The following is a 20,589-nucleotide window of genomic DNA, read 5'->3' as shown; positions in this document are numbered from 1 at the left end:
TTTAGATTTATAGTAAATCTGTAGAAGTCGGTTTCTACGTGTTTTAGATTTATATTAATGTGTAGATTTTGATTTCTAAAGATTTTAGAACAATAGGTTAAGCGCGGAATGTGTATTCTAAATATTTTTAGAATACTCCTATTTATGTAGATCACGTATTCTAAACATTGTAGATTCAATGAAAAAAGTGGATTTCCTTTTCTACTTCATTGAATGTCATTTCTACTTTATTTAGAACATAATATGAAATTTATAATTTTAACTTTTTTATAACTGGAAAAAATATCACTAAGTTCATATAGGTATTTTATCAAAAGTTACTATTTTTCCAAATTTTTTTTGTTTGTAAAACTATTTATTAAATTTATTTTCAAAAATATTAAAGGGTGTTATAGGAAAATATGACACAAAATATAGATTAATCTAAAGGGACATAGTTACCATTTTTTTGCTCTAAAAAAACAGTTTTCCCTATTATTATTATCCACTTTAAAAAAATATTACTCCCTTCGTTTCATTTTAATTGTTGTTCTAGATATATCCGCACAGATTAATAAAACGTATGATTTTGTGTATTTTCAAAATAAAAACACAATTATCTATACATTTAACCATATTTCAACCAATAGAAAAATGAAGTGAAAACTTTTATTAATATATTTTACATTAAAACTTTTAAACGACACTTATTTTGAAACGAATTTTTTTCCTAAATGATAATTAAATCGAAACGGAAAGAGTATTATCATCTTAGCAATTAAACTGGACATCATTATTGAATATTTTTTTTCTTTTAAAAAGTCTTTTTACTTGATTTAACAATATATTTCCATTTGTTGTTCAAAAAAAAAAAAACAATATATTTCCATTTGATATTCAGTAGAAAAGATAAATATTCTGGAAAAAAAAAGCACCGCCCTCTTACCATTATATCACCATATACCTTGGGCTCCCTCATTCTCCTCCCCGAATCTACTCCTCTCTCTCTCTCTCTAGGATGGCAAAGAATCAAGCAAGCCTTCTTCTACAGAAACAGCTCAAAGGTCTCTCCTTTATCTTCGATTCGTCTACCGTTTCGCTTTCCCTTTATCGATCTGGGTTTTGATTTAGAGATTGATTGGGTCTTGTGTGAATTGAGTTGAATTTCGATTAGGGTTTGGCTGATTTTGAATTTGGGTTTGTTTTCAGATCTGTGCAAGAAGCCGGTTGATGGTTTCTCTGCTGGCCTCGTTGATGAGAATAACGTTTTCCAATGGAGCGTTTCCATTATGGGTCCTCCTGATACCTTGTAGTGAGTTTTTTTCATTTATTCATTATGTTTGATTGGTTTCATTGTGACATGAATCTTTTGTTTTGCATTAACTTCTTAGCTGGTTCATTATCTTGTTATTGAACGGTTATGCTGTGCTAATCTCTGTTTCCACTTATGTTAGTATTTTGATTGAGATTAATTTAACTCATTTTCCTCGTCTGTTCCTGAACATGTGAGCTTTCATGAATTGTTATGGGACCAAACTCTAATGAGTTGAACTTTGATCTGTAATTGCAGTGAAGGGGGCTTCTTTAATGCAATTATGACGTTTCCACAGGATTATCCGAATAAACCACCAACTGTCAAGTTCACCTCGGAGGTGTGGCATCCTAATGGTGCGTGCTTATTCTTGAAAGAAAGAAAAATGTAACTAAGTCTCTTTTGGATTCGAGTCTTCTGATTGTTGATAACCTTTGAATCGCAGTTTATTCTGATGGAAAAGTTTGCATATCGATTCTTCATCCTCCTGGTGATGATCCTAATGGATACGAGCTTGCCTCTGAACGTTGGAACCCTGTTCACACGGTATGCAATTCATTTCATTTTCTTTGACCAGTTTAGCTTCAGTCCACTGGATACACTTTTGAATATGGACTTGTTTCTGATGTCTCTGTTGTGTTTGATTGCAGGTAGAAAGCATTGTGTTGAGTATTATATCTATGCTCTCGGGCCCCAACGACGAGTCACCGGCCAATGTGGAAGCAGCAAAAGAATGGAGAGACAACAGAGCAGAGTTTAGGAAGAAAGTGAGTCGCTGTGTGAGAAGATCGCAAGAGATGCTATGATTCCATCTCTCCTGCGCTTTTTATGTATTGTAGAAATTTCTATCCTAAGCTAAGAGAGAGAGAGAGAAGGTAAGTAGAAGAAGTAGCAGATGAATCTGTGTGCTCATCAAAAGCTTGTTTTCTTTTCTTTTTTGGTTTTGGTGTTGTCTTTCAATATTGTGGTGGAATCAAATCTAATCCATCTTTTAGGATTATATTTTTACAGTCGTTAATGGATTCGTTTTCATATTCCCTTTTTTTTAATTTTGTTTTGATCTGATGATATTTGTACGTGCGACTATATATTTTATATTCTAAGCTAAGCGAGAGAGCTTAAGAAGTGTATAAATGTCTTGACTCATGAATAAAACTAAAGAGCGTCGAGAAAAATTATAGTGTAGACAAAAAGATTTGTCAGACGATGAAGAAGTAAAAAAAATGGTCATAGATGAGGGGTTATCATGTAAGTAAATCTATGTGTGGCTATCATCAACTTCTTCATATATCAGTTTTTTTTGATAAAAGCTTCTTCATATATCAGTTACATTATATATTGATTTCAACACAATTCTCCTTACAAATTAATTACCATATGGTAGGCTTCTTTCTTCTGAGTCTTTCGGAGATGAACATATAGGTTCACCAACCAATAAGATTTAGTTTTTTCAGATTCATATCTTTTTAAAAAAATTATTGTGAATTTAAAATAAATATAAATAAGTAGTAATTATTAAAAAAAGTTTAATATTGTTAACGCTGTCAGCAAAATGCTAAGCCTTAAATCTTAAATTCTAAACCATAAATCCATGGGTAAATTCTAAATCTTTGGATAAATCCTAAACCTTAAATCCTAATCATTAATTCATTACCTCTTGATTAAACCATGAATTTTTGGTGTTTAAGATTTACTCAAAAGGTTCATGATTTAGAATTAAGGATTTTTAAGATTTCGGTTTAATGTTTATGATTTAGAGATTATGATTTATCTAAGAGTTTATGTTTTATCCAAGAAGTTTAGGATTTATGATTTAGGGTCTAAGGTTTTGTTGATGGCGTTAACAATATTTAAAAAATTTGGTAATTATTACTATTTTATTTGTTTTAAAAGCATAATAACTTGAATTTTGTTTTTTTTTTGTTTCTTTATTAAAATATATTAAATTTTAAATAACTAAATCTTATTGGTTGGTGAACTCAAGAAGAAACTCCTTTCTTATTCAATATGATTGTTCTATACCATTTTCCAAATTATTTGTAAGAAAAACTATGTATAAGTGAATTGTTGTTTTATATCTTAATTCTTAAAAAATAGTTTTTTTCTGTTTTTCAAAGTATTTCAGTTAAGAGGATATAAATTAAATCCACAACCGCAAGGTCCACCAAACCGCAGATCCAATCCTAGACCGTTAAGACAAGTGTTTATGCTGCATGTAAACAATAGGGAGAACCGGAGAACCTTAGACTTCTGAGTTCGGAGACAATTGTTTTAAACCATAGGTAAACAATAGGGAACCAAACACATGTGAAGATAAGCCAATGTTCAAAAAACACATGTGAAGATTTTTGGTTTGGTTGATCGTTTAAGGAAGCGTGGGAGGAATGGCTCGAACATCATTTTCACCGGCATTGATTACTTGAAACAGTTTCTCTAACAAAGCATTTAAGAAAACGATAGACATAAAGATTTTGATTCATTACTCTTTGTGTACCTAATCACACACTTTGAAAAAATAATTATACAAATATTGCTTTAATTAATGTTCACTAGAAATGTCGTGTAATATGAGAACCAGGTTTCAACTGTGATATAACAAACTAAGTCTCAATTCGGAGAATTAGACAAATGAGAGTCTAATATATAAAGAGATGTCCAACTCTAAATAGTACGAGACCTTTGGGAAGGAAACCAAAAGTAAATCCATGAGGGCTAGTCAATTAGGTCCAAAGTGGACCATATCGTACTAATCGGACAATATAGAGTTGGACATGGGATTTCACAATTCCAACAATTGGTATCAGAGCGGTTTGACGAAAATCTGCAAAAAAAAAAACAAAATACCCTTCGAAAAATCCTGAAAGTCAGTTGTGGGACACGAGATGAATGTGATCCTTAGTTTGAAGGGGAGAATGTGATATAACAAACTAAGTCTCACATTTGAGAATTAAACAAAGGAGAGTCTAATATATAAAGAGATGTCCAACTCTAAATAGTACGAGGCCTTTTGGGAAGAAAACCAAAAGTAAATACACCTTGGACCCTGGTTCAAAACCAGAAGTAGCCTCTCTCATTCGATCTCAGCTAGATAGACGTAATCGTCGAGGTAGCTAGGCTTCTTGCTGACGCGTGTTGATCGTCGAACTTCGGCTTGACCTTGCTCTGTATTTGTTTTAAACATTGGTGCCTCGCTTTGTTCCTCTTCTTCTTCTTCTTCTTTTATGACTGGTCCATCGTTTTGATCCTCTTCCAAGTCCTCATCTTCTCTTATGCCGTTGTTTCCATATTCTCCAAAGATAATTTTGAAGCTCCCCGGCTCATCAATGACTTCTTTTGTTGATTTGCTCCAGTTCCATCCTTTGGTTTCATCGAAAACAACGACTCTGCTCACTACTAGTTTTCTTGTCATGGGATCAAACAACCGATACGCCTTGGACCCTGGTTCTGTACCTAAGTGTACAAGTGTTTTGCTTATGTCGTCCAGTTTCCTCAAGTGTGGTGTATCAGCTTTAGCATAACCAATGCACCCGAAGACCTTGAGATGCCCAATGTTTGGTTTACGTCCTTTGAGAGTTTCATATGGCGTTGATGCTTCAAGTACTTTGGTTCCAACTCTGTTGATCAAATACGTTGAGTGCCTGATTCCTTCATCCCACAGATAGTTTGGTACATTCGTATGCTTAAGGATACTTCTTGTCATCTCCAATAGGGTTCGATTTCGTCTCTCTACTACACCATTTTGTTGGGGAGAGTATGAAGTTGTCAATTGTCGGTTAATCCCTGAGGACTCACAGAAAGATTTGAATTCATTTGATGTGAATTCACCTCCTCTATCAGTTCTTAGTGTTTTGATCTTTGCTCTTGTCTCTGCTTCCACCATGGTCTTGAACGTTTTGAATTTGTTGAAGGCTTCACTTTTCTCCTTTAACAATATTGACCACATGTATCGAGAGTAATCATCAATAAGTACAAAAATATACCTATTGTTTCCTGTTGTGGGAGGAGTAATTGGTCCACATAAGTCTCCATGTATCAGCTCTAGTGCATTCTCAGCTCGATATGTTGAAGATGATGGGAATGGACGTCTTGCTTGTTTGCCAAGCAGACATGAAGTGCATGTTTCTTTGTCGACAGTAAGCTTCGGAAGACCTAACACCAACTGATCTTTAATCATTGCCTTCATTGATCTTGCTCCAATGTTTCTTAGACGTGCATGCCATGTACTTGACTCAGATTGAGTGGTCACTTGTAGGCAATAATCATCGACTATATCCATGGGCACTTTGTAGAGTCGATTGATTGATCTTTTTGCTTTTACAATGAGTCTCCCTTCTTTGTCATGTAGAGTGAGATATCCTTCTTTCATTCTGACCTCACATCCAGATTCAGTTGCTTGCCTAAGACTAATAATATTACTCTTAAGATCTGGAATGTAGTAAACATCGGCTAGTAGCTTCTTTGACCCATCTTGGTTAATAAATAATATAGATCCTTTACGTTTAATGTTGATCCTTGAATCATCACCGAAACGTACTTTTCCTGTCACAGTTTCATCAATTGTCTTGAAGTATTTGCGCTTTCCACTCATATGATTGCTCGCCCCGTTGTCTAAGTACCAAACTCTTTCACTGTCGGAAGCTGTTTCAAACTCTCTTGGCTTCACATTCTTCTCATTAAGATAGATGACCTCATGCATCAGTAACCTATCTGCTTCTTGCGTGTCCTCTGCTTTATCGATCTTGTTTTCATAGGCTTCCTGAAGTTTTAGTAATCTATCTGGACATGATGAAGCGAAGTGCCCATTCTTATCACACCGGAAACATGTGATCTTTGATATATCAAACTCTCTGTAGTATCTCCCACGTCCACGACCTCTACCAGAAAATCTTCCTCCTCGTCCCCCTCGTCCATTATACTCTCTATTGGACTGGTAGCTTTGATTTTTTGAGCTCGCATACATCAATTTGTTTTGATCTTCTTGGTCGTTGGTCTCATCTTCACTTATCCGTTCCTCATATGCCTTCAAACGTCCTATTATATCTTCAAAAGTTGTTATGTTGAGGTCGAGCACCTGTTCTAGCGACGCCACTATGTGTATATACTTCTTCCTCGCTAGACTTGAGAGAAACTTCTTTACCAGTTTTGGTTCATCGATATCCTCTCCTAAAGAAGCGGATTTTGAAGAAATTTCAGATATCTTGCCGACGAAGTCATCGATTGAATCGGTTTCCCTCCATCTTTTCATCGATTGAACCAAGAACCATATGAGTTTGCTAATGCCATAGAAGAGAAGGTATGGAAGGATGCATGTGATGATGAGATAGCTTCGATCGTTAAGAATAAAACTTGGGAACTAGTAGATGGAGTATATTTTAGTTGTTTTGTGAATAAAATTAAAATTTCAGTATTAGAAAGTGGATGCTGGGGTTAAATTTATAGTTCAAGGTACTTTAGTAGTTTTCTTGTTTCATAAATGTTATATTTAAAAAAAATTATATGTTTTTCATAAAAACTTTTTTTAATTTTATTGATAAATTTGTTTTTTTTTTCTTAATTAACCCCAATTAAATTAGTAAAACAAAAGAGACAACAAGACATGAAGTTGAAAGTAACTGTTAAACTGTGTGATAACTTAAGATTTGCTATTGGCAGATGTTCTCTTACCTGTTGCTATCGGCAGGATCAGCTGCAGCAGCACTAGCTAGAACGATGAGGGGAGGTGACACGTGTACGGACAACAAAGCCTTCTGCTTGCAGTCAGATGTAGCCATTGGCTTAGGTTTTGCTGCTTTTCTATTCCTCGCCTTCTCTTCCTGCTTCTCTGGCTTTAGAGTCGCTTGTTTCCTCATTACAGGCTCTCGTTTTCACCTTTAGTGTGTGATCCATAAAGAGAAACGTTTGTAACATTTGTTTATGGAGTTGATGTGATATATATATAAAAGAATCAATCAGGAAAAGAAGATGAAATAGTTTGATCAGAACTATAAAGTCTCAACATACATAGTTTAAGCTTAAGCTTCAGCATACATTCTTGAGGACTGAGGTTGCTCTACTTTGACATTACTTTTTTGAACCTTTCTTACAAAGTCTCAGTAAAAAACATGATTTGCTGAACTATGAGGAACTCAACAAAACCAAATAATTTACAGTATTCTTAAATGGATGAAGCTGAAGAAGCAGAGAAGATAAGAGATTCAGTTCATCACGATCCTGTGGAATGAGCTAAGCTTCTGCTACAGCCTGAGGTTTCTCTACTTTGACCTTAGCTTTTCCCTTCTTATTACTATCCTTCACCTTCTTCTCCTCTGCACTCAGCTCAATCCTTGTAAAAACTGGATTCGCTTGCGCCATCACTTGTCCACCCTTAAGCCCTCCCCACTTAGTATCACCCTAAAACAAAACAAAAAACCATTACAACCAAAGAAAAATCTCACAAAGTTTTAGTTTAAACCAGATGACAAGAGATCGTTTGGTACCCATGTAATGCTATTGAATTTGATCAACTGACTAGCCAAGCTGTGAATATATCCTCAAAGCTTAAGCAAGGAGCAACAGGGGATAACACAACCGCTATGATTCTCATTACTTCAAGTATAATCACCAGATCCTGTAGTCATTGGCACCAAAACCAGTCACTGAAACTTGATCCTTAAACCAATAACATATCCTTTGTTTAGTGAAAGAAGAAGACAAAGACCATGGCTGCAGCTTCTGCTGAGACACCACCTTGTTTGAAAAGCATCCAAGGTGCGCTTTGATCCATGTAGGAGTTTCCTGCATTCCCAATCTCTAACACAGCCTCACACGCCGTTGATGATGACAGGCTTTCATAGTTTGTCTTAGCTTTCTCAACCTTTTAATAGATAAAGGTGCAATGTTTAGATGAAGCAATTAGAGAGACCAAAGTTGCATTGCCGTTGGAACTTTACCAGCTTCTCCACTGTGTCTTTCAAAGGGATTCCTTCAGCTGCTATAGTCGAATCCACGGCTAAAGTAGACTCACAGTTCTTCTTAAGAAGGCCAAGAGTACGGTTAAGGAGGTTTCCTGAAGATAAACACAATAAAGCATTTTCAGAAGGCTAAGGGAGAGTGAAAGAGTTAGTTTCAGTAGAGTGTCAACAAACCTATTGTGTTGGCGAGATGTGCATTGACAATTTTAACAAAGCGGTCTTCTGAATAATCCCCATTGTTTCCAAACTCCACCTCCCTGATGAAGAAGTACCTGACAGCGTCTGGACCAAACTTCTGAACCAGCTCAAAAGGTTCTAGAGTGTTCCCCAATGATTTTCCCATCTTCATTCCATCCTTTAATTCGATAAACCATAGAAACAATCATATCAGAAAAGGCAAGAACAAGAAATCTTTGATTTAACCATCAGCTTTGAAAGTACCTTTGTTAGAAATCCATGGCCAAACACCATCTTTGGAAGACTGAGACCATCAGACATTAGCATAGCAGGCCAATAGACTGCGTGAAATCGCAGAATATCCTGTAGTTGTTTCATTTATAAGTAAATATTGAAGGTGAGTCCGTTTAATATCACTAGAGTTGATAAATGAGTATAAGCTATACTTTCCCTATCAAATGCAACGAAGCAGGCCAGCCTAATGAAACGGCAGTGTCTTGATTTTTTTGCCCATTGTCCTCTGTTAAAGCTGATATGTAACTGTAATGAAAAGATTAGAGAAATGAAATTAGAGTTCAATCCCACAATCTTAAACAAAAACATGTATTTGGATGCTTAGTAAACATTACATGATGAGCACTAACCATATATAAGTCCCCAAGGAAAAGAGAAGAAGGTTACCCCAACAGAGCGTCAAACCAAACATAAATGGTTTGCTTATCGTCATCAGGAACAGGGATTCCCCAATCAACTAGTGTTCGAGATATCGAAAAATCCCTTAACCCACTCTTTATCCAACTTTGCACCTAAACAAAAACCCTATTAGAAAAAGGATTAAAACAGAATTAGCTAGACTCCATAAGAACTAACTGAATGCTACAACGGTAGAGAACTTGAAGACTAACCTCGTTTAGACGGTATGAAGGCTGCACAGAAAGAGGATTCTGAGACAAAACTTCTTCAAGTTGTTTCTGATATTTGGATAGAGCAAAGAAGTAGTTATCTTCCTTCCTTGCAACACATGGCATTTGATGGACAGGACAACAACTGTTTTCAAGCAGCTCTTTCTCATCCTACAGATCCCAAAAACAAAGCCTAACCTATAAACTTGTCCCACAAACTACAAACCAATCCCAAAAAAAAAACACAAACCTTATATTCCTCACAGTTAACACAGTAAAGTCCTTCATAATCAGCTGTGTATATATCACCGTTTGCGAAAACTCTAGCGTAAAACTCTTTCACGATAGCTTCATGCTTAGGATCAGTGGTTCTGACAAACTTATCATAAGCTATATCGAGTTCTTTCCAAAGAGTTCTATAAGATTGAGAAATGAGATCACAATGGTCAGCAGGGTTGCGTCCATTAGCAGCTGCTGATGTAGCTATCTTCTCACCATGCTCATCTGTTCCTGTGATAAAGATAACTTTCTTGCCAAGTAACCTCTACACAAACAAGATGAATAAAAATTGAAACTTTACAAGACCCATCACATAAAAATTGAAACTTTACAAGACCCATCATTTAAAAATTGAAACTTTACAAGACCCATCATATAAAAATTGAAACTTCACATGACCCATCACCTAAAAATTGAAACTTTACAAGACCCATCACATAAAAATTGAAACTTTACAAGACTCATCATTTAAAAATTGAAACTTTACAAGAACCCTAGAGAGGTCAGAGAGTAAATGAGAAGACCCACTTGGAAACGGGCGACTGAATCGGCGGCGATGGTGGTGTAGGCACTACCCATGTGGGGAGGGGCATTTACGTAATAAAGAGGAGTAGTGAGGACGAATGTTTCACCGTTTTCATGGCTTTCGAGGGTGGAAGTAGAGTGGAGAGCTCTCCTCGGGGAAGAAGCGAGCCTTTTGGAGAATCTGAAGCTGTTTCTTGGAGAAAATGGTTTTGTAGTGAGGAGAGTGTTAAAGGGTTTTAACAAACAGAGGGCGTTGTGAAGCGATGAGTTCAGCCTCGCCATCATTGATAAGAAGGTTCGCCGGAGAAACGGAGGAAGGGGACTGGGCGATTTGGAGGGAAGTTTAGTTTATGGTTCGGTTTTTAACGGTTGATGATAGCGTAAATCAAAACCGGTTCAATTGGGTTAATGTCAGATTAATTTGTGTCTACCGAAGCAAAATGTAAACCGGTTTGTGTTGTCAACTGTAAACCTGTTATTTAATTTCTCGATTCATTATGAGAAATTTTTTAATACATGCTAACTAAATTTGTACTTGATTCATATACCACCGATTTTTATGTTTACCTGATTGATGTTTTTAAAAATGTTTATAATCCATGTATTCGTATATGAGTGTCAAATGTCATGTTAGTGGTACTATCTAACAAGACTAACCGCAACATGAAAGTGCTATAACATCCATCTAACAGTTTATTTAGAATTTAACTATTTTCAAATTCAATATACTTAAAAATAACTGAACTATGGTTCAAATACCTCAGCCTTAAATGATTTGTTCTTGGAACTGATGACGGAGGAAGCACACATTAACAGCCATTTCTTCCGTATCATTTGTATAACCATGGTTAGACCATTCCAAACCCACCTTGACCTAGTATTCTCTCAAGTTTATTTGTCATCACAAGATCATAGACGTAGATCATTCCAAACGCCTAATTAAAGGTAGGGTAGATTTGCTCACGTCCTCAACATCCTCCACCATAACTTCATCCACTCCACTTAATACAGATGATAATTTTATATACATTTAGACAACCAGGTTAGAACAACTAAACTCAAATAGTATTCTCTTTGAAAATGTGGCCCTTTACATTTCGGTGTGTTACATAAAGATCTACAACATACGCATAAACTCAAATATCATCCCCTATATATTATTTGATAAACATTGCAACATATTTTTGTAGTCACATGTCATCACTAGAATGATTCTTAAAATCTTTAGAAAAATAGGTTGGTCCATCTAAATATATAATAAATTTTTTATTAAACCACAATAAATACATTATTAATGTGCTTAATTATTTCCTTAAATAAGATTACGGAATTGCCTAATGTGGCTAAAGTATATATATGACAATTAATGATTTTGAATAATAAAGATTTGATAAAAATAAGTGTGTATTATAATTATATTTGTTTAATTTTAAGCTATTAAAATAAATTAAACAATCATAGTAACCATATAATAAAAATTAAAAAAATTATTTATATATTATATTTTGAATTTTTAAAAACAAGTATAAATTACTAAAATTGTTAAAAGTTTCACATTCAAATTTTGTGATCTATGATTTAAAACGTTTGTTATGACATGATACAAATAATAAAAAATAATATAAGTTGAAAGTCTCATTTAATAAGTATCAAAAATAAAAGATATATAAATATATGTATCATTTTAAATTAAACTATATGACATATAAAAATACATAAATATCTTAATTTTGAAATTTACTTTGAACATTTTTTGATAAAAAATTTGAAAAAATATTGACAACTTAATTTTTAAATTTTATAAATTACTTAAACCATTAATCCACAGTGAAAATTTTGTTATCACTAATTTAGATTTTTTGTTATAACAGATACAAATACAAATGATAAAAATATGAGCAAAAAACATCATCTAATAAATATTGATATTAAAATATACCGTATATATGTTACTATCATTTAAATTTAATTATATTGCATATCAAATAGAAAAAATATTTGTTTGATTTAAAAAATGTATTTATATGTTTGCACCAATTTAAATATATAAATAGTAGATAATGACTTTTTAATTATTCAATATATATTTATTATTTCATAATATGTTATAAACATATAATATATAAAATAATTTATATATATAATGTTCATTCCGCGCAAGGCGCGGATCTTAACCTAGTATATATAATATATGTGATATGAAATATACTAATATCATAATACTTTACAATATCCAAAATGTGAAATAATAGATCGAGGTGACGAGGTCTCCTTTTGATAATGTATCACTTTAGAAAGAAAAAAAAAGTAAATATGTGGAGCCACTCTAATTGCTGCTGCAAGAACATGCTTTTAATGGATGCACTCATACACATGTCATGTACTCATGTGTGAGACATTTGGTACCATCATTACCAGCTTCACCACCAGATCTTTATTTCCTTTTTCGTTGTTTTACTGAAACAAATATTAATGTCATACAAATTTTTCTAAATCACTCTCTTATCTCTCTCTCCATACATAATTACTAAAGAAGCTTCAACTTACGGCAAAGACGTCGTCTGAATGTTGATTTATTCACGTAGAAAACAAAATGCTGCAAACATTTCACTATACTTTGATTACGATTGGAACATATTTAACGTCAAAGTTACGTTTTCCTTGATGGCAGCACAAGCCATTTTTTGATGAAAACATATAAAAGGAGGATTGCGACTAGTCTTGCATGTACTTAATGCGTTTTCATACCTTACTAGAATGGGATCGAGACTTCACCTAAGTGCAATTACTTAAGCAATCTACCAAACAAAACCTTCCTTGAAAAGAAACATACCCATTTAAAACACAACTTAAACTAATTTGGTGTTTTCCACGTATTATGCTTATAGTTAGTTATACAACCATTATGCATTTATATATGGTGGATTGATTTTAAGTATGTGATCTTACTATAAAGTTTGATATAAAAATGTTGGGTTAGAACATCTGTTGTATAGTATGTTTTTCAGACAGTTATCATTAGGCAATCAGTATGTAGAATTTAGTCTAAGACTGTCGTGATAGCTAATCTTAATCAACTAGAGATCGCAATGTGTATCTCCTCAAATGTTTTCACTTACAACTATTCGTTTTAGTGATGAATTTTTCATAACATAATCTAGGATACCATAATGAAACACCATTCATGTGTTGTTCTTGTTCATAAGAAAACACAGTAGCTAGTGCTAAAAAAAGGTAAAAGTATTAGAGTGATTGAGTAAATTAGTCTGAAATTAATTTTTTTCCCTTTCCAAGTTCGAACCCACGAATGCACTATTGGCGTTTTTGAACAACAAATGCTTCCATTTCACAATAGAAACATTCGAATGCACTATTGGCTATTTATGGATTTGACTAGTTTTCTCGTTGACTACGGATGCTTAGCTTGTTAATTATTTTTCAGTTTTACTTGACCGAGCTAAGCTCAACAGTACAAATGTGAGCGAAGAAAAAAAACACTGCACAAATCGCATTTAATGCAATTGATGTCTAAACAAACTTTCCAATTAAAGAGACTGGGAACCTGTCTCATGATGTTGAAATAATAATATTACAAAATCAAGAAACAATATAATTAAGAAAACTTATAATAAAAAAAAAAGAGAGACAGGCTTAATCAAAAGCACCAACCAAAGTTGCCAACTTCATCTCATCACAAACTAAAACCAAAGAGGAGAAAGAAAGATACAGAGCTGCAACAATGGCCATGGAAGAGAAAGACAAGAAAATCAAGAAGAACAAGAAGAAGAAAGATACCAAATCCTCGCCGGACATCTCCTTCAAACCTTCCTCCGCCGTCAAAGGCCTCAAATTCGGCGGCCAGATAATCGTCAAATCATTCACAATCCGGCGAGCAAGAACACTCGAGCTCCTAAAACTCCTCTCCCTCCCATCTTCAACATCACCATCTCCGCCGCTTCTTTCCACGGCGGCGTATCTTCCGACGAACTTCACGATCTTAGCTCACCAAGCATGGCACACACTAACCCTCGGGCTAGGAACGAGGAAGTCCAAAGTGGTTGTCTTCGTCTTCGAAACGGAGGCGATGAAGACGGCGGTTACGGCGGCGGAGGGAGGACTATGGCCGTCGGAGATTCCGCTCGGTGAAGTGAACAAGAAGATGATCAGAAAGTTAAAGAACTGGGAGATGGCGAGGTTTAAGTTCAGGAAAGGATGCCTAACGTTTTACGTATACGCCGTGAGAAACGCCGGGAACGAAGGGTTTGCGGCGGCGGAGGACTTAAAGGTAATTTTACAGGCGGTGGTGGCTTTGAAAGACTTCATGGATCATACGGCGATGCTAGTAATGCCCCACCAGAAAGCTATTAATTACGCCTCTTGCCCTCCTTTTGCCATGGCTCACTAGAGTGGCCATATTTTTTTAACTCCTTTTTTTCATATAAAAATAGTTTCGTTTATTTTTATTTTTTGTGGTACGATTTGATCATTGTTTTCTGAAAAAGTACCTCTTAAATAGCAATAAATCAAATATCAACACACACAAAAAAAAATCACTAAAATAGTACTCCATCCGTTTTTTTTATATATGACGTTTTATGATTGTGCACATAGATTAATAAACATTTAATTTCTAAACAAAAACATCATTAATTGTTTACCTAACCACAATTTAACCAATAATAAAATGTAAACTATAATATCATTGGTCATCTACCATTAATTAGTAATAAATTTTACATATGAAAACGTTAAATAATTTGGAACAAAAAATTTCCTCTAAAACGTCATATATAAAAAAACGGAGAGAGTATTAGTATTTCTTCTATTTTAGTTTTTAAAACGAAAAGTTAAAATGATCAGATTGTTTATTACGTTTTAGTTTTACTAATAAAATTTCAGAATACATATTTTACATTTAAATTTATGTTTTAACTTGGTAGAAATTCGAATTTGGTCATAAAGTACTAGAGGATCAGACGGTAGAAATTCAAAGTGAACTTGGCATTAGAGGTATGAGAAATTATTTAAGAATACCAGAAAGTTTGGAAGGATCCAAACGCACAAATTTTTGGTTTTTTGAATGAACGGATCAATAATAGGGTAAATAGTTGGATAGTTCGGTTTCTCACTAAAAGTGGAAAAGAGGCGATGATAAAATCAGTGGTGTCGTCAATGCCAAATCATTTTATGTCATGTTATAGGTTACCAAAGATAGTTATAAAGAAAATTACATAAAAGAGGTATTCATTGGTTCTCCTTGGATAAGGTATGTAAATCCAAGGAGGAGAGACGACTTAGTTTTCGCGATTGTTTGTTCTCAAAAGTATTTAAAGGTCGATATTTTTGGAATACTGATCCATTGGATCCTCACAGATCTCATTCACTGTCTTATGGTTGGATAAGTATCTGCTCAGATAGATCTCTGGTTAATAAATGGCTAATCAAAAGAGTGAGAACGGGACAAACCATTTCCATATGGAGTGATCCATGGATTCCTGCTCCTCGCCCGAGATTCGAAAATTAAAAAACACTATCCCAATTTTAAAATTCTTCTTTGAAGGTGGATAATTTCATCAATCCATTGACGAAATCTTGGAATGTGGACTTCCTCAATGTATACATACACCTGGAGGATGTCAAAATTATTAGAGGTCTGGCTATAAGCCGGAATGATAGGCAAGATTTTTATGGATGGGCTTTCACAGAGTCAGAAAAATATACGGTTAAGTCTGGATATAGGGTGGAATCATTATTTCCAGTACAAGATTTGGTTCCTTATGGTTTGCATATTAAACCATTACTAGTTTTCTGCTGGAAACTTAAATGTGCCCCAAAGCTTAGACATTTTATTTGGCAAATTCTCTCTGGTACTATTTCGGTGGCAAAAAAATTAAGGGCACGAGGTATTAAGTGTGATACACGATGCAGTATTTGTGGTGCCGAGGAAGAGTCAATCATGCTTTATTTGAATGTCCACCAGTTCTGCAAACATGGGCTTTATCAAAAATCCCTTCAGCCCCTGGTATTTTTCCCACCGCTTCGGTGTTTACTAATATGGATTATATTTTCTGGAGATTGCAAAAGAATATGATTTTAACAACTTTCCATGGATATTATGGTACATTTGGAAAAATAGAAATAATAAAGTTTTTAATAACAGAAATGGAAACCCTCAGAAAATTCTTCGAATTGCGGAAGTGAAGAGTGAGGTATGGGCGGAGGCTCAAATAACAATTCCAGAAAGGTAGTTTCAGGGTACATCGGGTCCTTCGAGGATTTGTTTTATAGATGGTGCGTTGAAGGAGTATGATAAATTCTCCGGGCATGTATGGTTTTACCGAGGCGTAGGATCAGAAGAGAAGATGATGGGGGCGATGAATCTCTGAAGAAGCTTATCAGCTCTACATGCAGAATGTGAAGCTTTGATATGGGTTATGGAATGCATGAAGACCCTTGATTTTCCAGACGTAGTTTTTGCAACGGATTGTTCTCAACCGGCGAAGATGGTGTCCTCACCTGACGAATGTCCAGCTTTTGCTACACACTTGGAGGAGTTTCGATGCAGTAAGAGTTCCTTTCCTTCTTTCAAAATTCAACATATACCAAGAGCAACTAATCTAATAGCGGACAAGCTTGTACGAGGTGATTGGAATTTTCTTTCAGCTGTGTTCTATGCTGATTCCACTCCACCGTCTTGGATTTTCGAGTCGATAGGATCTTTATCTTTATTTTAGTTTAGTTATTATTGTTGTCAAAAATAAAATAAAAAAATATGTTTTAACTCTAAATCATCAATCTTTCGAGTACAAAGACAAACATACGACATCAATCATTTAAATATGGATGAAGTATTTCTTAAAATGTAAAAACAAGGGTATTTATATATTTGAGTTTAGGGTTCAGTATCTACGGATGAGATTAAAATTTAAGATTCAAGATGTAGTGTAATTTATTTTTTTATTAATTAGTAATTTTGAAAATTTTGCTTTTTAAATACTAATTCTTAATAAAAAACAAAAAAATTACTTCTGAAATATAACCTTGTTTTCTCTCTGTTATCATTTTGATGATAGTGGCTTTCGTAGTTTTTGCATTTTTGATACTACTTTGGAGGTGTCGATATTATGTGGTCTAGTTATCCAAAACAAGTGTCACTATGTGCTTATCTCTACATCATGACAAGTCAAGCATGTCTTGAATGAGATCAAAACTCATTAATGCGTATATTGTTTATATATTTGACCGACAAAATGTTATTGTTTCTATATTAGCAGTCAATATCATGCTATGTTAACAATGCAATGTCACATTGTAGAATATCATTGCCAATGCGATATTAGCCAACTTTATAATTGCATTTTGCTTATGTTTGACTGAAAATAAGTCATCGAGGAATAACAACTTTGACATGTTTCTGTTGAGCATTGGTTAATTAAGTGGACAAACCAACGGTTGGTTTATTAGTTACAAAATAATTAGAATGTATCCTTTTCAACCCTGCTACGTAAAGCTCTACGTAAAATCTCTAGAGAACCACAGATGAAACAACGGCCGGCCGAAGAATGTGAGCTGGACGTAAGGAACATAGCGGTATATGAGTTTTTGTATATCATAAATACTTTATAATTAATTTTAATTAAAAAGTCGACAACTTGAAAGCATACGGCTTATGTATAATAACTTTTAAAATTTTGTGGATCAAAGTGAATGTTTAATTTGGATGTTGCTAGACCCGGACTAAGAAAATAAGACAACTTTTAGATGTTGTATGTCGTAGTAATTAATCACTACCGGGGAAACAAAATTAACTTCATTTTGGAATAATATCTTTGATGCCTTGAGGTTCCCCAACCTCATTCACAGTAGTGATAATCGATGATACTCTGTGGTATTAGTGATGAAATACTAATCAACTTGATGTCTTGATCAATAAGAAATATTTACAAATTCGTACACTATAATATACTATTGAAGTGGAAAATTAGAATATTAAAATTCGATTTATGGGGACAGCGTGATTTGGTATGGAGCTGGAAACATAAATCTCAATTTTGAGAGTGGATTCTCATATATAGATGTCACCGCTACCTACCAAAGTATGATTGGTCGAGGAATCGGCATTTAGGAGTATGTTCTAACGCTTATATCACTTTATAGTTTGAGGGACCATCTGAATCAAACATAAAGGCCACAAGACACCGAAATCAACGCGTTTAAGCGTATGTCAAAAGCAAACATCATGATAAGTTCCCTTTATTTATTCAAATCAAAGTAATTGACACAAAAAAGGAATAAATAAATAAACCTTAAAATTAGAAGAATATACGAAATTAAACACAAAGCTGATGATCTCTCCAACCCATGAAAAGTTACTCGCAACCATTACGTTAGGTATTTCCAAACAGTGCTACATAGACAAATCTCTCCTTTTTTTTTGGTAAAATGTTAAGTTAGACAAATCTCTTAAGAGACTTTCACTTAGTATCTACAAGCACCATTGCTTGGGTTGTTTCCTACGACCACACCAGTTCCGCTGAAATTACACGACCCATCAGTGCGACCGTTTCTCTGGAAATAAGCGTTCATCACAAAAGACGCATGCGTCCTCACGCTGTTCGGGTTAAAGCACGAACCACCGGCTTGGATTGGTTTACAATCAATGCCTCCCTGACTACACACCCAATCAATATTCCCTTGCAACTGCGCATCACTAGCTCCCCACTTGGCCACACACCATTTACCACCGGTGGGAGCAGGCAATGCTGGTGCTGGACGACGGCCGCCACCACCTTGTCCGTTTCTGAGGAGACCAACGTCGTAAACCGGAGAGAAATCTGAATGGAAAAGCCCCCAGTTCCTCTCCGCGGTTGGACCGGGCTTGCCTTCTTCGTTAAACAAACCGAAAATGTAAGTCTCAAACCGTCTATTAGGCATGAGAGGCGTTCCTTGTCGTTGTGAACGTTTGATAATGTTTTTGTTGAACCAAGCCGCGTTTTCAAGAGAGCACCAAGGCGCATCGCAGGCAGACGGCCAGCCAGTCTCACCGACGACGATGTTAACATCACCGTAGCCAAGAGCTTTCATGGCTGAGTAAGTCGAGTCCATGAGAGCATCGTACATGTTTGTGTAGATTTTGTGGGTGAACGGGTCACGGACCGCCTTGTACGGTGAACGGAAGATGGCGAAGTTGACGTTTTTGGGGTCGAAACCGAAGTAAGGGTAAGGGTTGATCATGAAAGGAGACTTGGTTCGGCGATGGTAAGCTAGGATTGGAGCCAATACGCCTTTGTCCCAGCCAGGTCTGAAGCGACCACTGCTTGGTGCACCGTTCAGGTCATAGGCTATGATGTTAAGTGAGTGTGCGGTTGTCACCTGAATCCAGTTGCAATTAAGCAAAAAAGTACATTAGAATAAAATTATTACTTATCAAGTCAGTAACAAGTTACGTACACATATGATGTAATAAAAGTAAACTTGATGAACCTTTCTAAGTTATGAATGAATAGTCGTATGTTTGCTCAAAAAAAAAGTAAACCTGATGTCATCATCTCAACATGTCCTAATGTAAATGTTCAAAAAAAAAACATGTCCTAATGTAAAGACAACCTTGGACGCTAAGACAACGCGTGGATTAGTCTATATATGGTCGGAACTTGAATAATTATCATTCTCTGACTTTTCAAATAATAAAGTTACGTAAACAAAATACACTCCGACACTTGCAAAATCAAAATTTAAACAGATATCCTATAAGTTTTATTATGAAGATCATCATAAATTCAGCAAACCAGACCTAATAAGATCTGAAATTAGTATGCTATAATGACACGGAACTGTAATTTAATTTATTTACTTACCAAAAATAGAATAAATCTGGATATTAAGAGAAAAGAGAGACAAAACTGACCTTAACGTCTCTGACACCAGCGCGAACCAAAGCTTTGTTAAGATTCCTCATCGCCGGTAATAAATTCGAGATCATGTTGTTATCTCCGGTGAGCAGAATCTCATTTCCGACAGAGATATACTTGATCTTCGTCTGAGGATGAAACGGCAAAATATTGGCCGAGACCCATCGACGAGCTTGTCTTCCGTTAGCTAACGCCGGAATATCACCGTTAGGGACGGTAACGACGACGGAGATTCCGGTACCGGCGAAGGCACGGAGGATATTGGGATCCACATTGAAGATCTTGACGCTGTCGATAGAAGTCTGAGTTTTGAGGAAATTTGCCACCTCATTAGGTGGTGGGAGGTTTCCGAGAGTGCCGTAGTTGACGCCTATGGCAGAGATCACGGCCGGGAGAGCGAGAAATACGGCGGCGGAGAGGAGGAGGAGGAGAGATATTGACGGTGGCGCTTTGGCCATTTTTTACTATTTTACGAAAACAGGAAAATCAAACGATTCAAGTGAAACCCGTGAATCGTTTGAGTTATTATTTTTTCTAATGACGAGATAGTTTGT

General features: G+C 35.3%; 4 protein-coding genes and 1 pseudogene across 4 annotated transcripts in view; 2 read left to right on the top strand and 3 right to left on the bottom strand.

The window, feature by feature from the left end:
* LOC103863213 overlaps positions 1–20,589 on the bottom strand; it is a 743,758-nt gene that overhangs the window by 450,592 nt on the left and 272,577 nt on the right. The gene's annotated exons all lie outside the window — the stretch shown is intronic.
* LOC103863169 (ubiquitin-conjugating enzyme E2 14) lies at positions 861–2,328 on the top strand. The gene is made up of 5 exons (XM_009140923.3): positions 861–1,043; positions 1,189–1,291; positions 1,550–1,647; positions 1,737–1,837; positions 1,942–2,328. Exons 1-5 carry the CDS (start codon positions 998–1,000, stop codon positions 2,095–2,097), a joined length of 504 nt encoding a protein of 167 aa, XP_009139171.2. The 5' UTR covers positions 861–997; the 3' UTR covers positions 2,098–2,328.
* LOC103863168 lies at positions 7,172–11,463 on the bottom strand (annotated as a pseudogene).
* LOC103863167 lies at positions 12,328–17,853 on the top strand. The gene has a single exon (XM_033290673.1). It carries the CDS (start codon positions 13,864–13,866, stop codon positions 14,527–14,529), a length of 666 nt encoding a protein of 221 aa, XP_033146564.1. The 5' UTR covers positions 12,328–13,863; the 3' UTR covers positions 14,530–17,853.
* On the bottom strand, positions 18,362–20,588 carry LOC103863166 (glucan endo-1,3-beta-glucosidase). The gene is made up of 2 exons (XM_009140919.3): positions 20,032–20,588; positions 18,362–19,496 (listed from the first exon to the last, which is right to left on the bottom strand). Exons 1-2 carry the CDS (start codon positions 20,491–20,493, stop codon positions 18,603–18,605), a joined length of 1,356 nt encoding a protein of 451 aa, XP_009139167.2. The 5' UTR covers positions 20,494–20,588; the 3' UTR covers positions 18,362–18,602.

The sequence above is a fragment of the Brassica rapa genome, chromosome A04, assembly GCF_000309985.2.
Source record: "Brassica rapa cultivar Chiifu-401-42 chromosome A04, CAAS_Brap_v3.01, whole genome shotgun sequence".
NCBI classification, from domain to species: Eukaryota; Viridiplantae; Streptophyta; class Magnoliopsida; order Brassicales; family Brassicaceae; genus Brassica; species Brassica rapa.
This window is presented reverse-complemented; position numbering and strand designations above follow the sequence as displayed.